Genomic DNA, 21,198 nt, shown 5'->3' with positions numbered 1-21,198 from the left:
GAATGGATTTTTATGATATGGTTTCAGGCACGTTTCAGCTGGTCCACCTCTTGGCTTTGAATTGTGCGTGATTACCAGGAGGGAGAAGCCTCATGGATAGCGCGGCGGAGGATCAGCCTGTAAAGTAAGTATGCATTTCCGTTCAGATCGCGCTGTCAGCCCTCGTGTGCTTGTGAATGATACTGTATATGCGTGTTTTTGTTAGGCTACCATGTGTCCGCATGCCTGCTCCTCTCCCTTAGATCCATCTGCAATATGAATGACATTACGCACATTTCAAGCCATTACCTAAAGCTTTTGATTACCCTGCTGGCTTGGAATAAACGGGACTAGAATAAGGCAGTGAATGACAGAAAGGGAGTGAGAGGGGTAAGAGAGACACAGAGAGAGGGGGGAGATAGAGAGAGAGAGAGGGGGAGAGAGAGAGAGAGACAGGGAGCTACGTGACGCCTATCAGCGGCGGAGAGGTTGAACCGTAGAGGAGGCGCAGGGCTTCAGTTGTGTCAGCTCTTGATGTGTTGTCCCCTTGTTTGCGGACTTTTGACTGACGCGATCATTTGGCTTTATCCCTTCAAGCTTGCCTGTTGCAGCCTCCGACGCCAAGTAAAGAGGATCACACGGAGGCACAAGGAGCTTCTTTTTACCTCCCTTCTCTGTTTTTCTACCGCGGAGCCACTCTGTTCCTGCTCCCACCGCGTCCATCCAAGTCGGAGCGGGCGAGAGAGCGAGCCACCGACCGACAGAGAGAGCAGCAGACCGGGGGAGTCACGCCGGTTCCCCCCCGCCCCCCCTTTTACCCCACCTCTCTTTTTTATTATCTTCGCATCTACTGGCTCTTTCTCCTCTGATTTCTTTTTTTTTGTGTTCGAAAACTGCACACCCCCCTCCCTCCTTACACACACCCGCCCCGATCTATGTGGGAGCCCTGAAAGCTCACCCAGGGGGGAAAACTGTGTATCAAAGCTCCGCGGATCCCCCAGGCAGCCTCGGATCACCGGGGCCAGAGAAGAACTCCCTGCCGGGCCCCCGAAGCCGACATGCCGCGGAGGAAGCAGCAAGCGCCTCGGCGCGCCTCAGGTACGCACTGGCTTTGGTTTGCATGCTATTTACCCCTCTCTCTCTCTTTCTCTCTCTCTCTCTCACTCTGTTTGTGCCCCCCCACACCCCCCACCCCACACACCCCCCCAACACACACACACACACACACACACACACACCTCCCCGCCTTCCTCATTCAGTTACTTTTCATTGAGATTTCTCTCAGTAACATTTATGTAACTGCAACAGCATCTTTTGTTGTACAGAATCAGGGAAGGGACAAACATGTAGCACATGTGTACAAGTTTCACAGCTCCAACACAACTCCTGTCCTTTCATACTACACATCCTATCATTTCTGTCATAATAATTCCCATGATAATCAGCTGATGTGCAGTATCAACCACTGTTATAACGCCTCATCAGGGATTTTTAGAATTCCAAAGATCTTAGTGAATCACTTTCGATTTTAAACTGCTGGTAGGAAAAAAGCAAGACATTTTAAAGATGTGACTTCAGGTTCTGTAAAACTGTAATGGGGATTTTTCACAGATGTTTCACAATTTTCTGACATTCTATAGACAAAACAGTCAATCGATAACTCAAGAAAATGACTGTAATCATAACTTGTTACTGAAAATAATTATTAGTTGCAGCTGTATTTTCATACTCGCACCCCATGAAAAGGGGGGTTTGGGCGTTTACAGGTGTGACCCGGCGGTTACAGCGACCAGCTTATCTCTGACAAAAAGGTCACAGGTCGGTTTTCCCGGTGCCACTGCATGTGTCCTGAAGAGAGTCAGTGTCAGAGCGTTCGATGTGAAAAGCCTTCTTCGCTCTCCTCCTTCACATTCTTCGTTTTTTCTCTCCTCGTCTGAGGGAACTTGATCTTTCTCTCGCTTTACCTCTTTTTACTCCTTCACTGCGCCTCCTCCTCCTCCTCCTCCTCCTCCTCTTCTGCTTGTAGATATTGACTGTGGAATTAAGGATCTATACTGGAGAGGATTGTTGGAGCCCTAGGGTCAGCTGACTGTCACGGAGGCCTTTGATGCTTGCTGATTTCTTTTGGGGGAAGTAGGCTCGACTCTAAAACATCCCGATAAATCACAGGAAGTTTACTTTTTTAGCCACTTTAGTTCTACGTCATCAGTGTCTTTTTGTCTCTTTTCTTTCTTTCATTCTGTTCTCAGTGAAACATCATTCTAATATCTCTGATATAGTGTGTTTGATGGCCTGCCAGTGATACTATCACAGCATCGTGTTCCTATAATATTCTCTACAGGAATTTGTACTGTGTTGTGATATTTAATATTGGGTTTTAGTGACTGTATTGTATTTTCTAGCATATTTTATCCCCTATTGCATCAGTATATTTCTACAATATTCACATAAAACTATACTTATAGTTTGGTCTTAATCATTACTTTTTTTATTACTTTGTGACTTTAATATAGTAACCTTTGCTAAAAGGTTGGTGTTTTTTCGTCAGGGTTCGTTCTGTTTTCTTTCTTTCCTTCCCCTCAGTTTCTGGGAAATACTTTTCCTCTAGTCTAAAGATTATTTCACAGCCCGGGGAGGGAGTGTACTGGAAGAGAGCTTTAATGGACAATTGCCATCTTTGATTTGACGCCTGATTGATCACCTGTCATCTGGCCGAGCCTTTGATCTGTTCATTCCCGATAAGTGTCAATAAATCAACCCAACTTCCCTCCCTCCCTCGCTCCCTCGCTCCCACTGTGGTAGCAAAGCAGGGCCTGCTGAAGTCACAAACTTTCTAGCCATTAACACCATCATTTAATTGCATTTTTTTATCTATTTGTACCACACATTTATTAGGTTAGACTTCCTACTCGGACTCGATGTGGATACAGATCTGAAATAAGATTTTATTTTATGGAGTTTCTGTGTTCTCATCACATCATTTACGAGACTAATAATTTTTAAATTTTGTACTATACTGACTCAGACATTTTGAATCAACTGAACAAATGATATTATACTTATTCTGCATTTTTGTCAGCCTTTGTTTTGCAGTAAATGCAGCTGTGAAGCACTAATTTCCAATTACATGCATAGCAGTGAATTAGGAATGATTAATGCGTGACCTTTAACATTTTATTTTAAGCCGTATTACCTTAACACACTGTTGTTTGCTACTTGTCTAACTGTTGAGGTAGTATAGTCTCCAAAATTGCCTACCAGTACACACACACACACACATACACACACACACACACATTCTAATAATTACATATGTGCAGTGGCGCATGCACACAAGACATGCTGCAATGATTTTACAGTACATATAAACAAGCATGCAATACTTTTCACACAGGCGGGCACACACACACACACATACACACACACACACACACACAGAGTGGTATGAAAAATGTAACTATTAGCCTAATCGTGAGGCGGAAGACTGGCTTGCTCCATCAGAAGGGCCCGTCAGAGAGACTTTGTTTCATATTTGATTTAATTGTCTGCCCTCTGACAGCCACATTCATCAATGGCCCTAATGGTCAATCAGAGGCTGGCACACACACACACACACACACACACACACACACACACACACACAAAGACACACATACACACAGAGCTATGTATTCTCAGCCCAGGGCCTTACTTGATCAAAATGTTTTAGCCCTAATGGACACAATGGGTGGGGGCAAAGGAATGGGTGGACGGACGGATAGATGGATGGATGGATGGATGGATAGATGCGTAGTGGGATGACTGAAAGCCTTTTTATTCAGCTGGAATGACTGAGTGAGTGTGCCGGAGTGAGAGCGGGAGAGAAAATGAGGCATTTATTTCTTTGATAAGCGGATGAGAACAAACACGAGGCAGCCGAAGGAGGAGTTTCACTTTAGACTATTGGCAACTTCCTATTTTTTTTTCTGTTTTTTCTTTTTTTTTTTTTTTTACTCTTTTATTCCTCCTCTTCCTCCTCCCCCCATCTTCCACTCCCTCCCTCCTTCCCTCGCTCACAGCTGCAAGTTATAAGGTTGGGAAGAACTGCATGGCACACAAAGAGTGATGACAAATTGATTGCGCCGTAGTGATGGCAAGAGTTATGGGAGGATGGCAAATGATAGGCCTTGATTGGGAACTTGGTGGTGGGGGGGGACGACAAAGTATCCCCCCCAACCTTGAATTTCCTTTTTTTTTCACAGCAAATTCCTCTTTTCCCTCTCTTTTATGTCCCTGATTCAGTCTCTCTATCCTGCACCCAGAAAACGAAGCATTCTTGAAGTGTTGGTTAGAGGCAGCAGGTACAACACACTCAGCTGCAGTGATTCATTCAACCATCACATTTGTTAAAATAAGATAATCTGGAAAATCAGGTTAAAGGTCAGCGTGTTTATTGAAAAGGTTCCTTTAATTCTGCAGATTTGGAAGCTTTTCATGCATTCTTAATCAGTTATGTATATCACCAAAACAGACCATATGTAGATCCACTCGAAGATGGCGTCACAGTGAACCTTTCCAAACTCCCCCGCAGGGTTCTGCTAGCGTACAAGCATGAAAAAAGAAAAAAAAACAATTTATTTTGCTTAACACAAGTCTACTTCTATCTCTATCCTCTCTGTGATCCCACACACTCCCCCCCCCCCACCACCACCACCACACACACACTTCCCACCCCGGCGACGGAGCGCACTCAGCCATCTAAAAAGAGGAGTTGTTTTGCCAGCTTCATTAGCGTTCTCCTAATTAGCCGAGCATCTGATGGATCTCTGACAGGCCTAATGATTGGAGATGACAAGCACCGCACACTGTCACGCTCGCCAATTAGGTCTGCGGCATAGTTGGATGTAATCAACTTGATCTTACACCGTCCTCATTTGCCCCCCTTAACCCCTCCCTCGCTTCCTTCCTGCTGCCACCCCAACACAGGTGAGGGTTTGGACAGAGGTGGCCAAATACGTGTGTGTGTGTGTGTGTGTGTGCACGCCATGGCGCTATAGTGTGGTAGGAAGCTAATTTTAGTCGGTGCAGGAATTAGCGTTGAGGATTTTTCGGAGAGATATTGGATGTTTGTTTTAGTAGTGATGGGTGTGCTTGTGTCTTAAAAAAAATCTGGCTCTATGTATATCGCACAGGTTCATTCGTGTGCACATGTATACGTGCACACACACACCGTTTTCCGAGCAGGGGTGTTTATTTTCTCAGTGCTCCTAACATCAGGGAAGGACAATGCTCAGGCGAGCGGCGGGCTTTTGTCCGTGGGCTTCAAAGCCGGGATAGACCAAACAGATCATTGTTATGGCAGAGGAAGCTTGAACATCAAACATACTGTATATTTTTTTACCTGTATTTTTTTACAGTTCCAAAATCTACATGCCTTTTATCCTTACATGCACAACCACAAATCTATTGTTTTAGATCTATGTAGGTTATGTAAAATAAAGGATGTTTAGCAGTATGAAGCAGCTGCATGGTGTTAACATACCATCATGTGCGTGTGTGTGTGTGTGTGAGGGGTTATATGTGTGTGTGTGTGTGTGTGTCGTCCTCCTATGAGCCCGCTGCAGATTGATGACGTTGACACTGGTCATTATTAGCTACTCAATGACACTTTCCCGGAGTGGGAGGATTTTTCACCCGTGCTGATTTTTCAGAAACACCTATCATCAGCATGGTGTCCAAAGAGGCTAAGCATGATTTATGTAAATATTAACATCAAGACAGATCTGGTTCTGTCCAACAGGAGATAGATGGCAGCCGAGGAGGAAAAGCAGCTGATTTCTGTGATTTCTCTGCCGCCATGTGTGTGAGTACGTGTGTGTGTGTGTGTGTGTGTGTGTGTACGTCTGCAAACGTGTGTGTGATTGATTGTAGATGAGAGCGAGAGATTAATCATGCTTGATGTGTGTTAACGTTGCACTCGTGGTGGATCTAAGTCGAGATGCAGTGGCCCATTTAAATATACTCACTCACACACACACACACACACACACACACACACACAGGAGGGAGCGGGTACACTCGTTCATACAATGATACACACATTCACATTTGTCTTTGAATAGTCCACATTTTCATGAGGAATTTATAAAAGTGGCGATTTTACAGTACATTTTATGAGCGAGGTGATCGCTATAGAAATGGTATTTTTTTGTTTTTGGCACCTTATGTCACAGCCTATAGTCTCATCCACTGGATGGCAATGGAATCTAATCAAACATGTCAATATAATGAAGCTAATTAACCTTGTATAAAGCAGGCCTGGATAATTCTAGTCATAATTAAGAGAGTGTAAAATGGTTTCATAAACAACACCTTTTTAATATGGCCTTTGCAGCCGCCCACTATTAGCTGTAATGTAACACAAAGCTTACTTTATGTCATCTGAGGCAGCTGCTTTAGGGAATGTTTTGATATTATTGGTTATTATAAAACACACACAATCATTATCACTCATTACATCTGTCTTGTAATTTTTAAGTAAATTGTGACACTTTTCAATAATTGTGACTTTTAGATGAAATAAGCCACCTTTGATTTTTGTCCTTCAACATTTTAAAGCTTGTCATCTGTAAATGACCTGTATGTCACACTGGAGGAATTACTCAAGTTCTCCATTTCTCCATTCAATTCAGAGGTTACTTATCCTTGAAGTGAAAGTCGTACATTCGGGTTTCTAATGAAGGGGATGTATTTGAATAACTGCGCTCCAAAGTTCCATCTGCAGTCCATTAATGTGAGAGGTGGTGGTCCTTTTGTGCTCATTCTCTGAATGTTTCCCACCAGACTCAAACTAGAAAATATGAATCTTTTTTTTTTAAAACGCACTGATCATTTTCCGATCAGCCAGATCACACCGAGCATGCTGAATGAAACCGAGGATTGTTTTGTTGAAATTAAATGTAATAAAAATTACTGAAAATGAGTGCTAAATTTTAAATGAATTTACTTAGTGAATAAAAAGCATGCGGTTACTGTCCTCCCCACCCACACTGTGTTGTTCCTGAGGTTTTGTTCCTTCAGTTTGACATATCGTCATTTTATTGGATAGAATTATGGTCATCAAACATTTATCAAAAGCAGATCTGCTCTGTAGGTAGAAATAATGAAACTGACTCAAACCTTAGTCTGTTAGTTTCAGATGAATAAACTGACTTTCAACTGAAGTTTCTCCAGCCTGAGATGTGATAATAATCAGGTCGAATTACAGGATCACACACAGATTCATCCTGAGTCTAGCTGTAAAAAGCTAGACGGCTTTTTGTCAGGCTTATTATTGTTGCATAATTATATTTTCATCTAAAATGTTTTTTTTAGTTTTTTTTAAAACATTCTTATTTGGTTTTCCAAATTGGAGTTTTGTTTGTTTTTGTTGATTTTGTCTTTTGGCTTTTTACATTTGAAGTGCACTACATAAACTTACTGTCATGGCTTTCACTGACAAAAATACCAGTTTCCTCTCTGCCATTCAGCTTTTCTAGCATGCTAACTTGGCTAAAGTTGTGGCGAGCCAGCTGCACCAATTGAGTTCTTAACTCGTCCCAGGGATTACTTCTTCCTCCCTTACAGTTCCAATAAATGTACAACTAAATCCCAAGTCTGCCCTCTGTGGCCCTCTTTTTTTTTTTTTAACTTAAACCAACCATGTTTCCTCACTTTGCATGTATCTTACAACAAGACAGAGCTGAAAACACCTTCAGTCCCTGTCAGTCTCCCCACATTTCTGTGTCCCAGTCTCAGTCCTGCTCCCTGCATTACTTTGTGCAGAGTGAGTCTTTCCCAGGCAGCTAACTGACATTGTGATTAGTTATGGCCTTCCTCTGCTTTTCTCAGTGCTCCTGCCCCACGACGCTCCGCCACAATGAACCGAGAGAGGGAGAGAGAGAAGATATGAAGTGGGAGAGCAGTTGCATAGTTAAATATTCTATCATAGGGAAAGACAGAAAGGGAATGAGATTGTAAAAAAGATTATGTGCACGGGCAAGAGAAAGTAGGAGGGAATGAAAAAGCAAGCAAGTAGACAAACGACAATCATAGAGAGAGAGACAGAGGAAATGGGAGGAAGAGAGGGAGGGAGGGAGGGGAGCCAGAGCTCCCTCATCTCTTCCTCCCCCCCTTCTCTTCCTTGAGGATAAGTGGCTGATGGTTTATAAACAGTGTTTCTTTTCCCCCCTCTCCCAGAATCTTCCGTCATGGCTCCCATTAGGTTGACAGCTGTCAATTAGAGCTCCCTTGGTCTGGCGCACTGCACTTTATTGCAGGCAGTTGATGCTGTCATTTTGCTCCCAGTTTCGCCTTGAGCGTTATCACGAGCGCTCAAACAGTCAATAGCTGATGCATCAGCAGTTATTTCTTAAATTGGCTCACAAGGCTGCATCCTTCCCTCATTTTTTTCTACCCCCCCCCCCCCCCCCCCCCCCCCCCCCAATTCTTCTCCCTCTCTTTCCCTCTATCTCCACCCTATTCTCCTCCTCCTCCCCAAAGATTATTTTGTGAGGAGAGAGCAATGGGTTGTGCCTGTAGAGGAGTGTGTGTGTGTGTGTGTGTGTGTGTGTGTGTGTGTGTGTGTGTGTGTGCAAAGAGTGCAAGAGAGGCTGCAGAGCACAGGACACATGCATATACACAAACATGCTGACGATTCTGTATCTTTCTTTTTTCTTTTGGCACAAGATTGCCAAATAAACATAGTGAACATCTCGTGAAAAACTTGTATCTCCAAATTTGGTGATTTTGAATTTTTCAAGTGAACTGAGGGTTTAAATATTCTTGTGTGGGCTGAGAGCATTTTTCTCCAACATATGTCACATAATCAAATTAAAAGCCTATTGCATTATGTAAGAAATGCATGTCACAAAGCTACAAACAAGGCTGATTTCTTTGCTAATGAAAAGTTGACATTTTTTTGGGATACATGGTTTTCTCAGGACAGCAACATAACATGTTTTGCACAGTGAGGAGTTACTTTGAGAACAACATGTATCATTGGCTTCAAAATGTGTTGCAACCACCAAAAACTATCTGAATTATAAATCAATTTACATTACGTGTACATTTTTTTAATAATGAAAATAAAAAGAAGAGGAACAAGAAGAATTTATTTAAAAAATATTTGGGTTTTTTTGGCTTTTTTTTTTGGATATTTTAACTTTATTTTCTTAATAATAACGCCGCAACTAACAATTATTTTCATTTTCAATTAACCTGTACATTATTTTAGAGATTAATTGATTAATTAATTGAGAACAGTGAAAAGGGTCCAGTATGATTTCTAAGAGCCTAATGTGATTCCCTTCAGATTCATGGTTTTATTCAACAGTCACACCGTGTATGACAGAGAAAAACAGTGAGTCCTCTCATTTGAGGAGCTTAATTATCAAAATAGTTAATTTTCTGTCAATTAATTAATTTACTAATAGTGAAAGCTATACATAATAATGACTAAATAATGAAATAAATGTAATAAATAAATAAGACCACATTTCATAAAGTAGTCTGAGAGCAATAAAATTGCAAATATATACAAAGCAAAAGTGTCAGCTGTAGATATTTGACTGGAGAACGGGAGCCAAAATGTTGATGGCTACTGATTACAGATGATGTTTTTAGTATTTTTGTGTCGGACTAAGATTCACGGTCTGTGTTTCCTCACATTTTTTAAAAGTCATTACACAATATACTGCTGTAGCCGTGACATCAGGCATACCTGTAATAATAGAGATCAAAGGTGATTGGACCCAATCCAACCAGCAGCCCCTCACTGTGAGGTCTGATTGGCTGACGGGCCCACACCGAGGCACCCTGGGAAAGTGGCTAAAACAGGAAACGGAGTGGGATCTCTGCGCACACACACACACACACACACACACACACACACTTCCTGTGCTGACACAAGGCAGATATATGTATTTACTGCTGCGCTCCTATAGCAGGCTTTAGACCGGGCTTGCTGCAGCACTGGGTGGTCTGTGGCCACATGCTCATGAGAACATGACCAAAAAGGTTACACTCATCATAAGAAAGTGCATGGGTCTAAATTATGACCTGGATCAAAATGTGTCTCTTTGGTTTCAATCATTTTAAGAAATGTGGAGAAACTTTTGAGAGGAGCTTTATATTAACAGTCAGTGCAAGTGGCTTCTGTTTATGGTTAGCTGTATTTTTACAGCATGTACAGTCTGTTATACTTGCTGTCATGTCCAGGAGACAGGGGATAATGTGTGTGTGTGTGTGTGTGTGTAAAAGGGGCTTATGGAGTATAAGGAACTGCAGGCCCAGTAGGAGGATGAGACAGTGTCATGACAAGGTGTGTGTTTGTGTGTGTGTGCGTGTGTGTGTGTGTGTGTGAGGATCTTTTGAGTGTCATCTGGGCTTGGCTCCAGGTCTGGGTTTCTTCTTACCCTCAGTGGGGGTTGCCTTTATGTCTGCGTGTGTGTGTGTGTGTGTGTGTGTGTGTGTGTGTTTATGTGCATGCTCACACAATCACAGACCCTTTGCTTCCCTTTCCCACGGAGGCTTTGGCTGAACCTAGACGAGACTGGCAGCCATCACTCTTGTGTGTGTGTCTGTGTATGTGTGTGTGTATGTGTGTGTGTGTGTGTGTGTGTGATGGTGGCTGTGATGAAAGGCAGGGGAGCCAGTGAGGACCCGTCTGAGGCCCTAGTAATCAGGGCCAGCCTGAGCTGACATCCTTCTCAAGCTGACAGCGCCTTCCTCTTCTCCTCTCACACACAAACACACACACACACACACACACGCACACACACACACACATGTACACAGACACATGGCTGACTGGCCACCACTCGGTCACTGCCAAAAGACAGTCCGACATGCCTCTGGCCCTCCTTTTCCTCCTCCTTGTTTCATGTTCTGATCAGTTTCAGATGTTGAGAATTATCCTCACCCTCTACAACACCGCGGCTCTGTGTGTTTGTGTGTGTGTGTGTACATTTCTGTGTGTGTGTGTGTGTGTGTGTATCTGTGTGTGTAATCTGAAGGTTTATGAGTCAACCAGGAAATGCATGGTTTGATATGGTCTGGCCTTACAAGGGTGTGGTAAGAAAAGTGTGTGTAAAGCAGCATACTCACCTCTGCGTGTGTGCTTCTGTCTGTTATGTGTGTGTTCTCTCAAAGAGGGTTAAAAGCAAGGAGGCAGGAGGTGAGACAGAGAGAGAGAGAGAGAGAGAGAGAGAGAGAGAGAGAGTGAGGGAGTCGACCACGCTGAAAGAAGAGAGCGACAGAAAAAAGTGAGAGCGAGAGAGAGAGAGAGAGAGAGATGAGAGGAGTGGGGAAGAAGGCTGTTTTATTTTATACTGCGAGGGCCTGTTGCTAATTAATGTTTCTTGGTCGGTTTCTGTCGGAGCTGAGTAATGTTTTTGATCTTTATGCCTGATAACTGCATACCTAATGAGATTTCAAAGCTGGTGGAGATGGGAGTTGCTGCTCCCTGCAATTATTGACAGATGCCTTTTCTCCGCCACTGGCTGCCGCGCCATAAATCCTTCCTCAGTAATGAGCTTGAGAAGTGCCACCCTGCCAGTGAGCTAATGAAACCGAGCAAGGGGGGCCGCTTGTGTGTGTGTGTGTGTGTGTGTGTGTGTGCATGCGTGCAAAAGAGTGCATCACACTCCTCTGACACATTTTTTTCTCTTTAAATGCACTCTGCAGATGTCAGCCACCTCGCCTGCTAGCGACAAAGAGAGAAAAGAGGCAAGAGAAAGATAGTCGGAGAGGAAAAGGGTGAAAAAAAAAAGAAATACAAAGCAGAAGCCTCTCTCTGTTTCTCCACTTTATGAGAAGTTTCGGGGTGGTGCTGGGGGGTGCTCAGGTTACAGCCCCATGTTAAGGCTATTTGTCTAGGTTTGGCTGTTTTATTTGAAATACTAGTATCTGTGTTGCCAAACGGGATTGTGATTGATATCGTTGCGCCCCCCTCACCACCTGCCTGCCCAGCTCCAGCAGTCGCTTCTTTCTCCCTCTCTTCTCTTTTTTCTTTTTCCTCGATGAACTCTTCCGCTCTGTAACTCAGCCAGGGAAGCAAAAGGGCTGGTTACAAAAAAGAAAGAAAGTGGCATGAGAAGAAAGAGAGAGCACAAGAAAAGAAGAGAAACTGGAAGGGAAAAGCAGGGCGACCTTTTCTCTGCCCCGAACGCATTCACTCGGACAGAAAATCCAGTGTGGGGTTCGGGCACACGGATGCGTTGCTGTTGCATATTAGACTGTGCACTGATGTGTCGTGTTTGCCAGTTTAAGTGTGTGTGTGCGCATGTTTGTTGTGTGCTTTCAGAGGTTTCCAGAAACCAGAGGTGGAGAGTAGCGAGTAGACGAGCGCCGTCTCACTGCCAAACAGTCGATTTCCCCCTCTCATCGTCCGCACCATACATCACAGACCCACCCTTCTCTCCTGACACAATGACGTGTGTCATTTATCAAACAGGGCCTTGCCAGGGCCTCACATGTGTGTGTGGGAGAGCATAGCCATGTGTGTGTGTGTGTGTGTGTGTGTGTGTGTGTGTGTGTGCAGGCACATGTGCGTGCATGTCGGTGTGTAGGGCAGTCCTTCCTCCCGCCTCTGAGGTCCACCCCTCCAGGGAAGGAGGGAGGGAGTGAGGGATGAAGGGTGAGAAAGAGAGGCAGAAAACAGACAGAGAGAGGAGGATTATGGGTGTTGAATGAGTGAGTAAGTGAGTGTGTGAGAAGTTGGGGGAGTTGAGAAAGAAATCGGCTGGACTAGTTTCACTAATGTTTTGGCCGGGCCACTTTCCATATCCCCTTTGGCTGACAGGGAGAAAAACAGTGTGTGTGTCTGCGATATTGATATAGGTACAGCGACTTTAAATAGTATTTTACACACAATTACTCACATTTCACATCATAAATAAGTATAGATTGTAAATCATGCCTCCATTAATCTCGTAGATGCATGTGTAGGCACGCACTTGTGTTTGTGTGTCAATAACAATCTGTGCATGTCTCTCTCCTGTGCTCATGTGTCTCGGGGGTTGCTTGCAGGCATGTATCAGTCACGATGTCTTATCACACACACACACACGCACACACACACATACGCACAAACTCACAACCACGTGCAAGTCTCTCCCAAAGGCTCGGGCAGTGCAGTCTCTCTCTCTCTCTCTTCACTTTTCCCTGATTCAAAGGGAGGCCTTATAGAAGATGGATGCTCCTTAAAAAAAGAGCCCATTGATGGATATGAATCTGGCCCTGCCATTCATCACTGCTATATTATTTAGACTGGATCGCTACAGAGCTGTAACCTGAGCTACAGCTACGAGTGTGTGTGTGTGTGTGTGTGTTTTTGAGTGTGTGTGAGGACACAGCAGGTGAAGGAGGGGGTGGCAGGAAGAGGGTACAGTCGAGGTCTCAACAAAGGGAGGGACAGAAGAATAACAGAGAAGTGACCGTGAAAGAAGTGACCCGAACTGTGCAGCAAATAAAACACAAAAGACAGAGATTAAAGGTGACCATAAGGGTCAGTGGAGGTCAAAGGTTGGATTTGATGATGGGAGTTAATGGACACCTCTCTTCCTGTCCTCTCCAAAGTACGATCATATGTGATATGCAACGCTAATATTCTGATTATGTGAATGAGTTGGATAATTAATATATATTTTGAAAGCTTTCATGTGGTCTGAAGAAACATAACTTATCTGATAACGTATTTTCCTCATGGATGTATTAAGAGAACTACATACCGTGTTCCAAGATGACGCCGTATTCAGACGCAGACTTCATCAGGCTTCGGCCGTAGAGCATATACATCAGATTCCTCCTATGGCTGAGCTGAATAACATCCTGCTGGTTCCCTGCACACATGAATGGAACAAATTTAGTTCACTGATATGGCTTTTTAAGATGTTATTATTATTGGACCAAACTGATTAAATTCAGATAATACAAAGAGTCATTTGTGAGTCAGAAAAACGGACAGCTCAAAGTGTTTTCGGGCCAGCCATCATGTGACCTGCAGTTCTGACTATGGCCAATTATATTTTTTTATTCGAAAGCCATTTTATACAACAGTCTAGATTCTTTACCAGCGTGGTTTCATATGGAACTGTTTTGGCACCATCGCAGCCACATTACATCTCAACCAACATTAGACAAGAACTTAATAATATTGATGTATGTGCAGTTTTAAATTGATCTTTGGCTCCCTCACAGATCGCCAGTGCCATTCAAATACACCTTACAGTTAATCTATTCTACCTCTTGAGCGGCTTTAGGTGAAATTAACATATTAGAAGAAGAGAAAATGTAATAGTAAAGGCATGAAATGAAGGAGAAGAGCAATCGCAAGAAACTTGTTCCTTCTTAAAACTCATTCCACATGCATGCAGCCATTTTAAATAAGAACAGTTACATTTAAGGGTTTTTTTTTTTTTCGGTATGCTACATTCTTCCCTTCCCTCCCCTCCATCCCTCTCACTCTTCCCAGGTTTCTATAGCGCCAAGGCAGACGTGGTGATTTATTGTGGCCATCCATCTCTCATACTCATCCATCACCGGCCGGTTGCTAGGCGATCATGGCAGCAGCTGTTTGCTTTTGAGTTCGACAGAGGGGCCGTCAGTCAGCGGCGGCAGGTGAAAAGCATTACGAACGCGCTGTTGTCACGCCGAATAATTAATCAAAGGCGGGAAAGATAATTAAAAAGATATGACCCTTGCTGGCACTTGGTCCGGGGTTTGTCCAGGAAGAGAGAGGAGGAGGGGAGAAGGGGAAATAGAAAAGGTGAGAGAAGGAGTACTCTTTCTTTGTCACTGCTTCTTTGCAGTATCACGCTCAAACGGTTCGAGTGTCTTTAAGATTACACCTCGCTTCTAACAAATCTTGTTTTTGATGACTACAGACTTTGGACTTCCTCTCTCCTCTCTCCTCCGCCTCCAACCCTCCCTCCCTCAAACACTCAGAGGGACATGGAGGAGTGGAATGAGTGAGTGCTGATAAAACAGGCTCTCCTGTTCGTCAGTGGCACTGCTCTAATTAATTAGGAGGAGATGGGCTGGAAAACGGAGAGAAAGGATTTTTTTTTTTTTTTTTTTAAAAAAAGGCCTGGCACAGAGAATGAAAGAGCTCTTCAAACTGGTGTGGATTCATCCGTCACCTCTAGTCGCACTTATGCAGCTATATGCAGAGAGCAGACTGAGTAATAACCACCTGCTCTGTCAGTGTTTCAAACATTGCTTATTTTGGCATTTTGAGTAGTTTTTTTTTTTATTTTGACAGTTTTATATAAAACTATGGTGGCCGACAAGAGCAAACACGCTGCAAATACGTGCAAATACACAAAATGCAAGCAAATTAAGAAAACATCTTCATCAATTAAACATACACAGCGTTTAGAAAACGCATTGTAAATACCACAACGCAACACGTTACAGAAACGACAACAGAAGTATTTCTATTCGGTGCTGCACTTTTTAGACGGTCCCTGTGCACTCGTCTCACAGCCGACTGTATATGGAGAACAATGTCATTAGTCCAGCTTGGAGGACGGCTCGTTCTGGTGAAATAAGGTTGTATCTCATTACTACTTACTACGTTAGGAAAGAGGCCTCGTTTGTGTCTTAACAACGTCTCACTTATGAGTTATTCACGTGTTCATCACTCTTAAGTGTCCTCTGGAAACACTCCTGTTGTCGTTTCTGTATTGTGTTGTCAAATTTTTTTTTATTCGCTTGTGTTTTGTCTATTTTCTATGTGTTTTCTTAAGTTGCAGTGTGTTTGCCCTTGTCGGCTGCTGTAGTTTTAGCATGAGGGAGACAAATTGAGGAAGGAAAGAGAGGATAGAATGGTGAAACAGAGGTCAGATGTCTGATTAAGCCTGATGAACAGTCACAGGCACACCAACTTCACCTAGCGACAGGACAGGTATGCGGAGGTGAAAAGTAAGCAGGGTTTGAACTTTTTCACTCTTCATCCAACCACTTCCGTCACGAGCGCACCATTAAGAATGCCTCTGTGACTGTCTGAAAGTGTGCGTCTCACCTTTATTTGATGAGTGGCTTTTCAACCAGACATCACGTTGTACAAACTAGTATGTTCTGAACATACTAGATCCATTGAATTCAATACTTTGCATGTAAGCTCTTTACAATGGGAATCATTCTAAGACTCCTCATGTCCCCTTTAAAGGAGATGGTCATGATGTCATGCACAGACTGGGATACAACTCTCTAATTAGTCTATTTAAAAGTGTTAACATGTTCGTGAAGACTGATGACTCATTTGTTAGCATTCAAAAATATACATCTCCCATGCAGTTTTACCACTGTGGCAGTGCACATGTTATAATTTATGTAACTGTTGTTTTGTTCCTCCATAATATCCACCCACGCTCTTATCTGATGTCGTCTTTTCAACTCCTAAACTGTAATCTGTGCTGTCTCAAAAATGTTTACAGCATTCGACCGTCCCTTCCTGACTAACTGATGACCCCCAGTTGACTGGTTTCACTACTCAACATTAAACCTGTGATGGTTTTGTCCTTGTGGGAAACGGTGTTTATAAGGCCACAAAAAAACAGAAATATTGAAGTATGTTCAAAGTTAACAAAGTTATGTTTCAGGGATGGACTATTAGTAGTTTGCATGAGTATTGGAATGAGGTTTTCTTATTTCTAGGACAGAGCACAGAAGTACTGCATTCCCTTTAGCTTTCTATCAGCACCTAAACTTTACAAATTAACTCTAGAACAAATATCTTCTGATTTGCCCTCCAGCCTGCCCTTTATAGAGATTTTTGTGAAAGCACAGGGTGTGTAGGTGATCAAGTCGGCTAAAATTTTAATGTGAGATAAATTCATTTGAACCTTATTCTGGCATTACTGCATGACTCCCCATGGGGAGTATCCTTTGCAGCTGTCAGTTTTACTGAAAAGCTCTGTGACTACAGATTTTGACACTTTGACACTGTGGTCAAAACACAGGTGACAATCAAATATGTTCTTAGTATGTTAAGGAATAGTTCAAAGCTGAAGAGATATGTCATTATGAGTTTTTTTTTATTGGCGCCTTTTGGATTAAAACACATTTTTTAGTGTTTGACATCCCGCCAAGTCTACTCTCACCCTACCCTGAGTCTTAGTCACGTATTTAGCCTGATAATCTTGTTTTCGTATGAGATTCATTTCAATTTATGTTGGGAAAAGGTTAAATTATCTCACCACACTAGTATTTTTCCTCTATATAAAGAAAAATATGACTTAAAGATAGAAGATTATATTTAAGGTGATTTGTTCCCGCATGTTTCTGGTGTGCAAGTGTGTGCACGGGTACATTTTGCTTACACCCTTGTCCCAGCCTTCATATGTGCATTTACATCAATGGTGAAGTATCAGACAAGATCTCTCCAGCCTTCTCCTCTGTGTCACATCTTTGATCTCCCAAGCCGGGTCCCTGTGTGTTTTGACGGCCCTCATTTTCTCACCACCATTTATTATCTGGAGTTTATACAGAGCTAGCACACCGGTGGAACCAAACGTCCTGTACACACAACCAGCCTGGATTTGAGACATAACAAACAGCAAGGGAGAGAAATACACAGGCAGAGAAATACACAGACTGACAGACTAACAGGAAGACACAGAGAGATTATCTTGTATTTCACAGTCTCATTTTAGGATGTCTGAAATTGTCTCGCCGCACTAGCAGATAATTTAGATTTTCCTGGTGTTTTATAAATCTAAGATTTCTTCTGGAACAAGACATTATCTTTCAACCAAGTACCTTGTGTGTACTTCCCGGAGATCTGTTATGAAATCACATAGATTTTCGGTTTCTGACATAACTACATGTATCTCTAGAACCACTAATATGTGTAGTAAATGAATGATGTATCTATGATAACATACTTTGGACTATAATTCCTTGGTGTGTGATTATTTCTTTAAAAAAAAAAAATTCAAGTCATTCTTCACCCAAAAACAATTATTTTTGTATTAAATACTAACCATGTTTTACTTTGAAAGCCAGATAAAAGGCTGTTCTGTTCTCTTTTTTTCTGGAATTTATGTTTGAAAAAGGTTTTGAATGATTGAGTGCCGTGTGCTACATGTTGTATTATGGGTTTTTTGTAGCCATAATGTTGCTAAGCTACCCACTTTAACCAACGGTAGTCTTGTGCTGGCTCATCTAACCCGTTGTGCTAGCATGAAATGATTCCTAAAGAATGAAAAGCAGAACCCGTCTCCTGACCACGGACAGAATCATAGATCATAGAATGTCATGTTGGGAGGTTTTGTGCCCTAAAATCTTTCTCTGATGCATGAAACAAACTCTTCAGAGAGCTGGAGTGTGTGTTTGAGTGAAAACCAGAATGAAGGAATGCTGTTTACCGTAGCCGTCCAGCTGTTCATCAGCTTGAAGTTTTGGAAGTCACCAATCAAGCATGATAATTCTCTGTGAGATGGTAAAATGAAAGTAGAGAGACCAAATAAACTATTGCATGTCATGTTTTAGTTTATGTTATTTACAGGGAGATCACTCAAATGGCAAAATACTCAAATTAACTTTTGAGGTTATTGGTTTTTATTAATTTTCAGTATTTATTTAGGTTGCTAGATACAGTTTATTTGCAAACCTTGTTTTATTCAAAGTGTGGAAGACCCCCTTTAAGTTTGTTCAGTGGCCTGGATATTTGCAGTGGAGATTGCTCTACATGTAGTCTGAGGTGACTCTTTAAAAGAAATATTTGATCAATTTTACCTGTAAAAAACATCTTTTAGCTTATAAATGGCTAGTACTTTGGTAAAGCCTATTCTTTGTCTGACATTCCAGGCTGTGATGGGGGGAGTCAATTGTCAGCTTTGGATTAAGTATTCTTTGAAGGGGGGATTTATGGGAATAAGCAAAATAATTTTCCAAAAAACTAAACATATATGTAGGTATAGCCATTAGGCTGATTCCTGTAATAAAAAAATACTATTTTAACATATTTGGCAGTGTAGATAAAGAGGTAGGTGTGAAGACGGATAGGAAGACTCAACAGACTGACAGATACTTAGCCAGTATAGAGAGGACAGACGGGGAGAGACATGTAGCCATACAAATACACAGACAAGCGGAGGGGAGACAGAAAGACAGGCAGGGAGAGTAGAGATGGGAGCAGTAGACAGCGCATCAGTCAGCATTTAACATTTTGCTTTCTACCTTTTCTGCTGCTCTTCCAGGAATGATTCAGCCGCAAGCCTTGCCCCAGGTTATATCCATTCTCACTGAACTCTCTCTTTCTTTCTCTCTCTCTCTCTCTCTCTCTCTCTCTCTCACTCACACACACACACACACACACACACATTCTATCTTGTAAACATCACATAATCCAGAGACACAGAAATGAAAGTATCTGTTTTGATTGAACAAAATGAAAGAACACAGGCTATTTAAAGGGATATTGGCACACAGAATCACAAGCACTGCAAAGTCGGAGAGGCAGAAAGAGAAAGGAGGGTTGTTTATAAATGTGTATGTGTGTGTGTGTGTGTGTGTGTGTGTGTGTGTGTGCCTTTCATTAACACTTATAACCCAGTCAATAGACACTTGATTGGTTAACATGTAGATATTGATTCATTGACCATTATAAGCTCGGGTGTTAAACAGCCTCCCTGTACACATGCAGCTAACACTGCTACTGTATGAGTGGAATCCACTCTCAAACACTCTGACTTCTCAAAGCCTGGAACAATGAACACATTTACACTGATATATTCCTTTTAGTCAGACTTTTTTTTGTTCTTCTTGCTTTGAAAAACTAAAACGAGCGGGTATTTCTTGGGAGTCTGGATTAATTGTTTAGCATTCCTGACCTTTTATCAGACAGTCATGATTTAAAAATAAATAAAAAATCACTATAATATGTGTTAAATTACTCACTTATGACATATGGGCTTCATTTCACTTGGCTGTTCTGTATGAGTCCTAGCCACATGGCTTAAGCCAAAGCAACCATTACATATCTCAGTCAAGAATTTCAGTGATTAAGACAGATAGATTCATCATGGGATGCAAACATGCTGCTGCTGTGTCACTCTGGAATGAAAGTGAAACGAGATATGCATTATTTGAAAAAAAAAAAAAAAAAAAAAAAAAGATCGCTGGACTCAAAGTTAAACTCCCTGTGAAATGTTCTTGAAGTTATGGAGCATCTCGAGGCTTTAACTTATAAGCTTTTAACATCCTAGATGATGTAAATATTTGTATATTGAAATTAATGAGCACTGACCATGAGATAGTTTTGTTTGGTAGTGCACAAAGCATAAAATTAAAATTACCTCCAACACTCCTTGAAAGATATGTCAAGTTTCTTTTTCTCCCCCTAAATTCAGTTGAGCTTTTGAATGAAACGTCTCATTCATCAAAAATCTGTTGCATCAGACGCTAAACTACAGTGCAAAACCACATACCTTCAATTAAGCACATTCAAAGAGCCAAAATTGTCTCTTTTTTTATTTTGGGGTGCTGACATTTGTTTGCCATCGAGCATTTTTATAAAGCTGTCTGTTCAAATTTTTAAGCATTTCACCAGATAAATGCGATCCATTGTTTTGTTCCCAGTGCCCAGGGTGATGGGGTACAAATGCAGTTTTGTGTGCTGTGTGATTTATTTGCTCTCACACAGATAATGTGATCAAGCTTGTAAAAAGCTCCTGTACTTTTTATACTGGATGTATTTTTAGTTAAACACCACGAGGTTGGGAGCTTCTGTTAAAAGAGCAATCTAGACACAGGATTTACACACAAACATTCAATGTACATTTCTAAATAAGGCAGGTTATCAACTGATTTTTGTAAACTGACTTTTTCGCAGCTTTTTTGGGATGTGTCAGATTATTGTGTGTGTGTGTGTGTGTGTATAAGAGAGAGAAAGAGCTTGTCTCTTCCTGTCAAAGAGGAAACAATGTTAGACATAGTCCTGACAACATTCAGTGTTTATGGATTCCACAGGCTGGATACAAATGCAGGCCAGCACACACACATACACACACACACACACACACACATACACACATACACACATACACACATACACACACATACCCCAATGTAAAACAGACCGTTCGCCATGTCTGCCATGCCTTGACACAGGCCACAATTGATTAGTGTGATTTACAACATAACTCCCCCCCACACACACACACAGATACATGGTACACACACATGCAGACATTC

At 42.1% G+C, this 21,198-nt stretch overlaps 1 protein-coding gene across 1 annotated transcript in view; it reads left to right on the top strand.

Annotated features, from left to right (window-relative positions):
* The first annotated feature begins 781 nt into the window (after positions 1-781).
* tshz3b (teashirt zinc finger homeobox 3b) overlaps positions 782-21,198 on the top strand; it is a 42,927-nt gene continuing 22,510 nt past the window's right edge. Inside the window, exon 1 of the mRNA XM_042413487.1 lies at positions 782-1,077. Coding sequence (XP_042269421.1) covers positions 1,038-1,077 — 40 coding nt within the window. The 5' untranslated portion in view covers positions 782-1,037. The remainder of the gene's footprint in view (positions 1,078-21,198) is intronic.

Source organism: Thunnus maccoyii, chromosome 1 (genome assembly GCF_910596095.1).
Source record: "Thunnus maccoyii chromosome 1, fThuMac1.1, whole genome shotgun sequence".
NCBI lineage: Eukaryota > Metazoa > Chordata > Actinopteri > Scombriformes > Scombridae > Thunnus > Thunnus maccoyii.
This window is presented reverse-complemented; position numbering and strand designations above follow the sequence as displayed.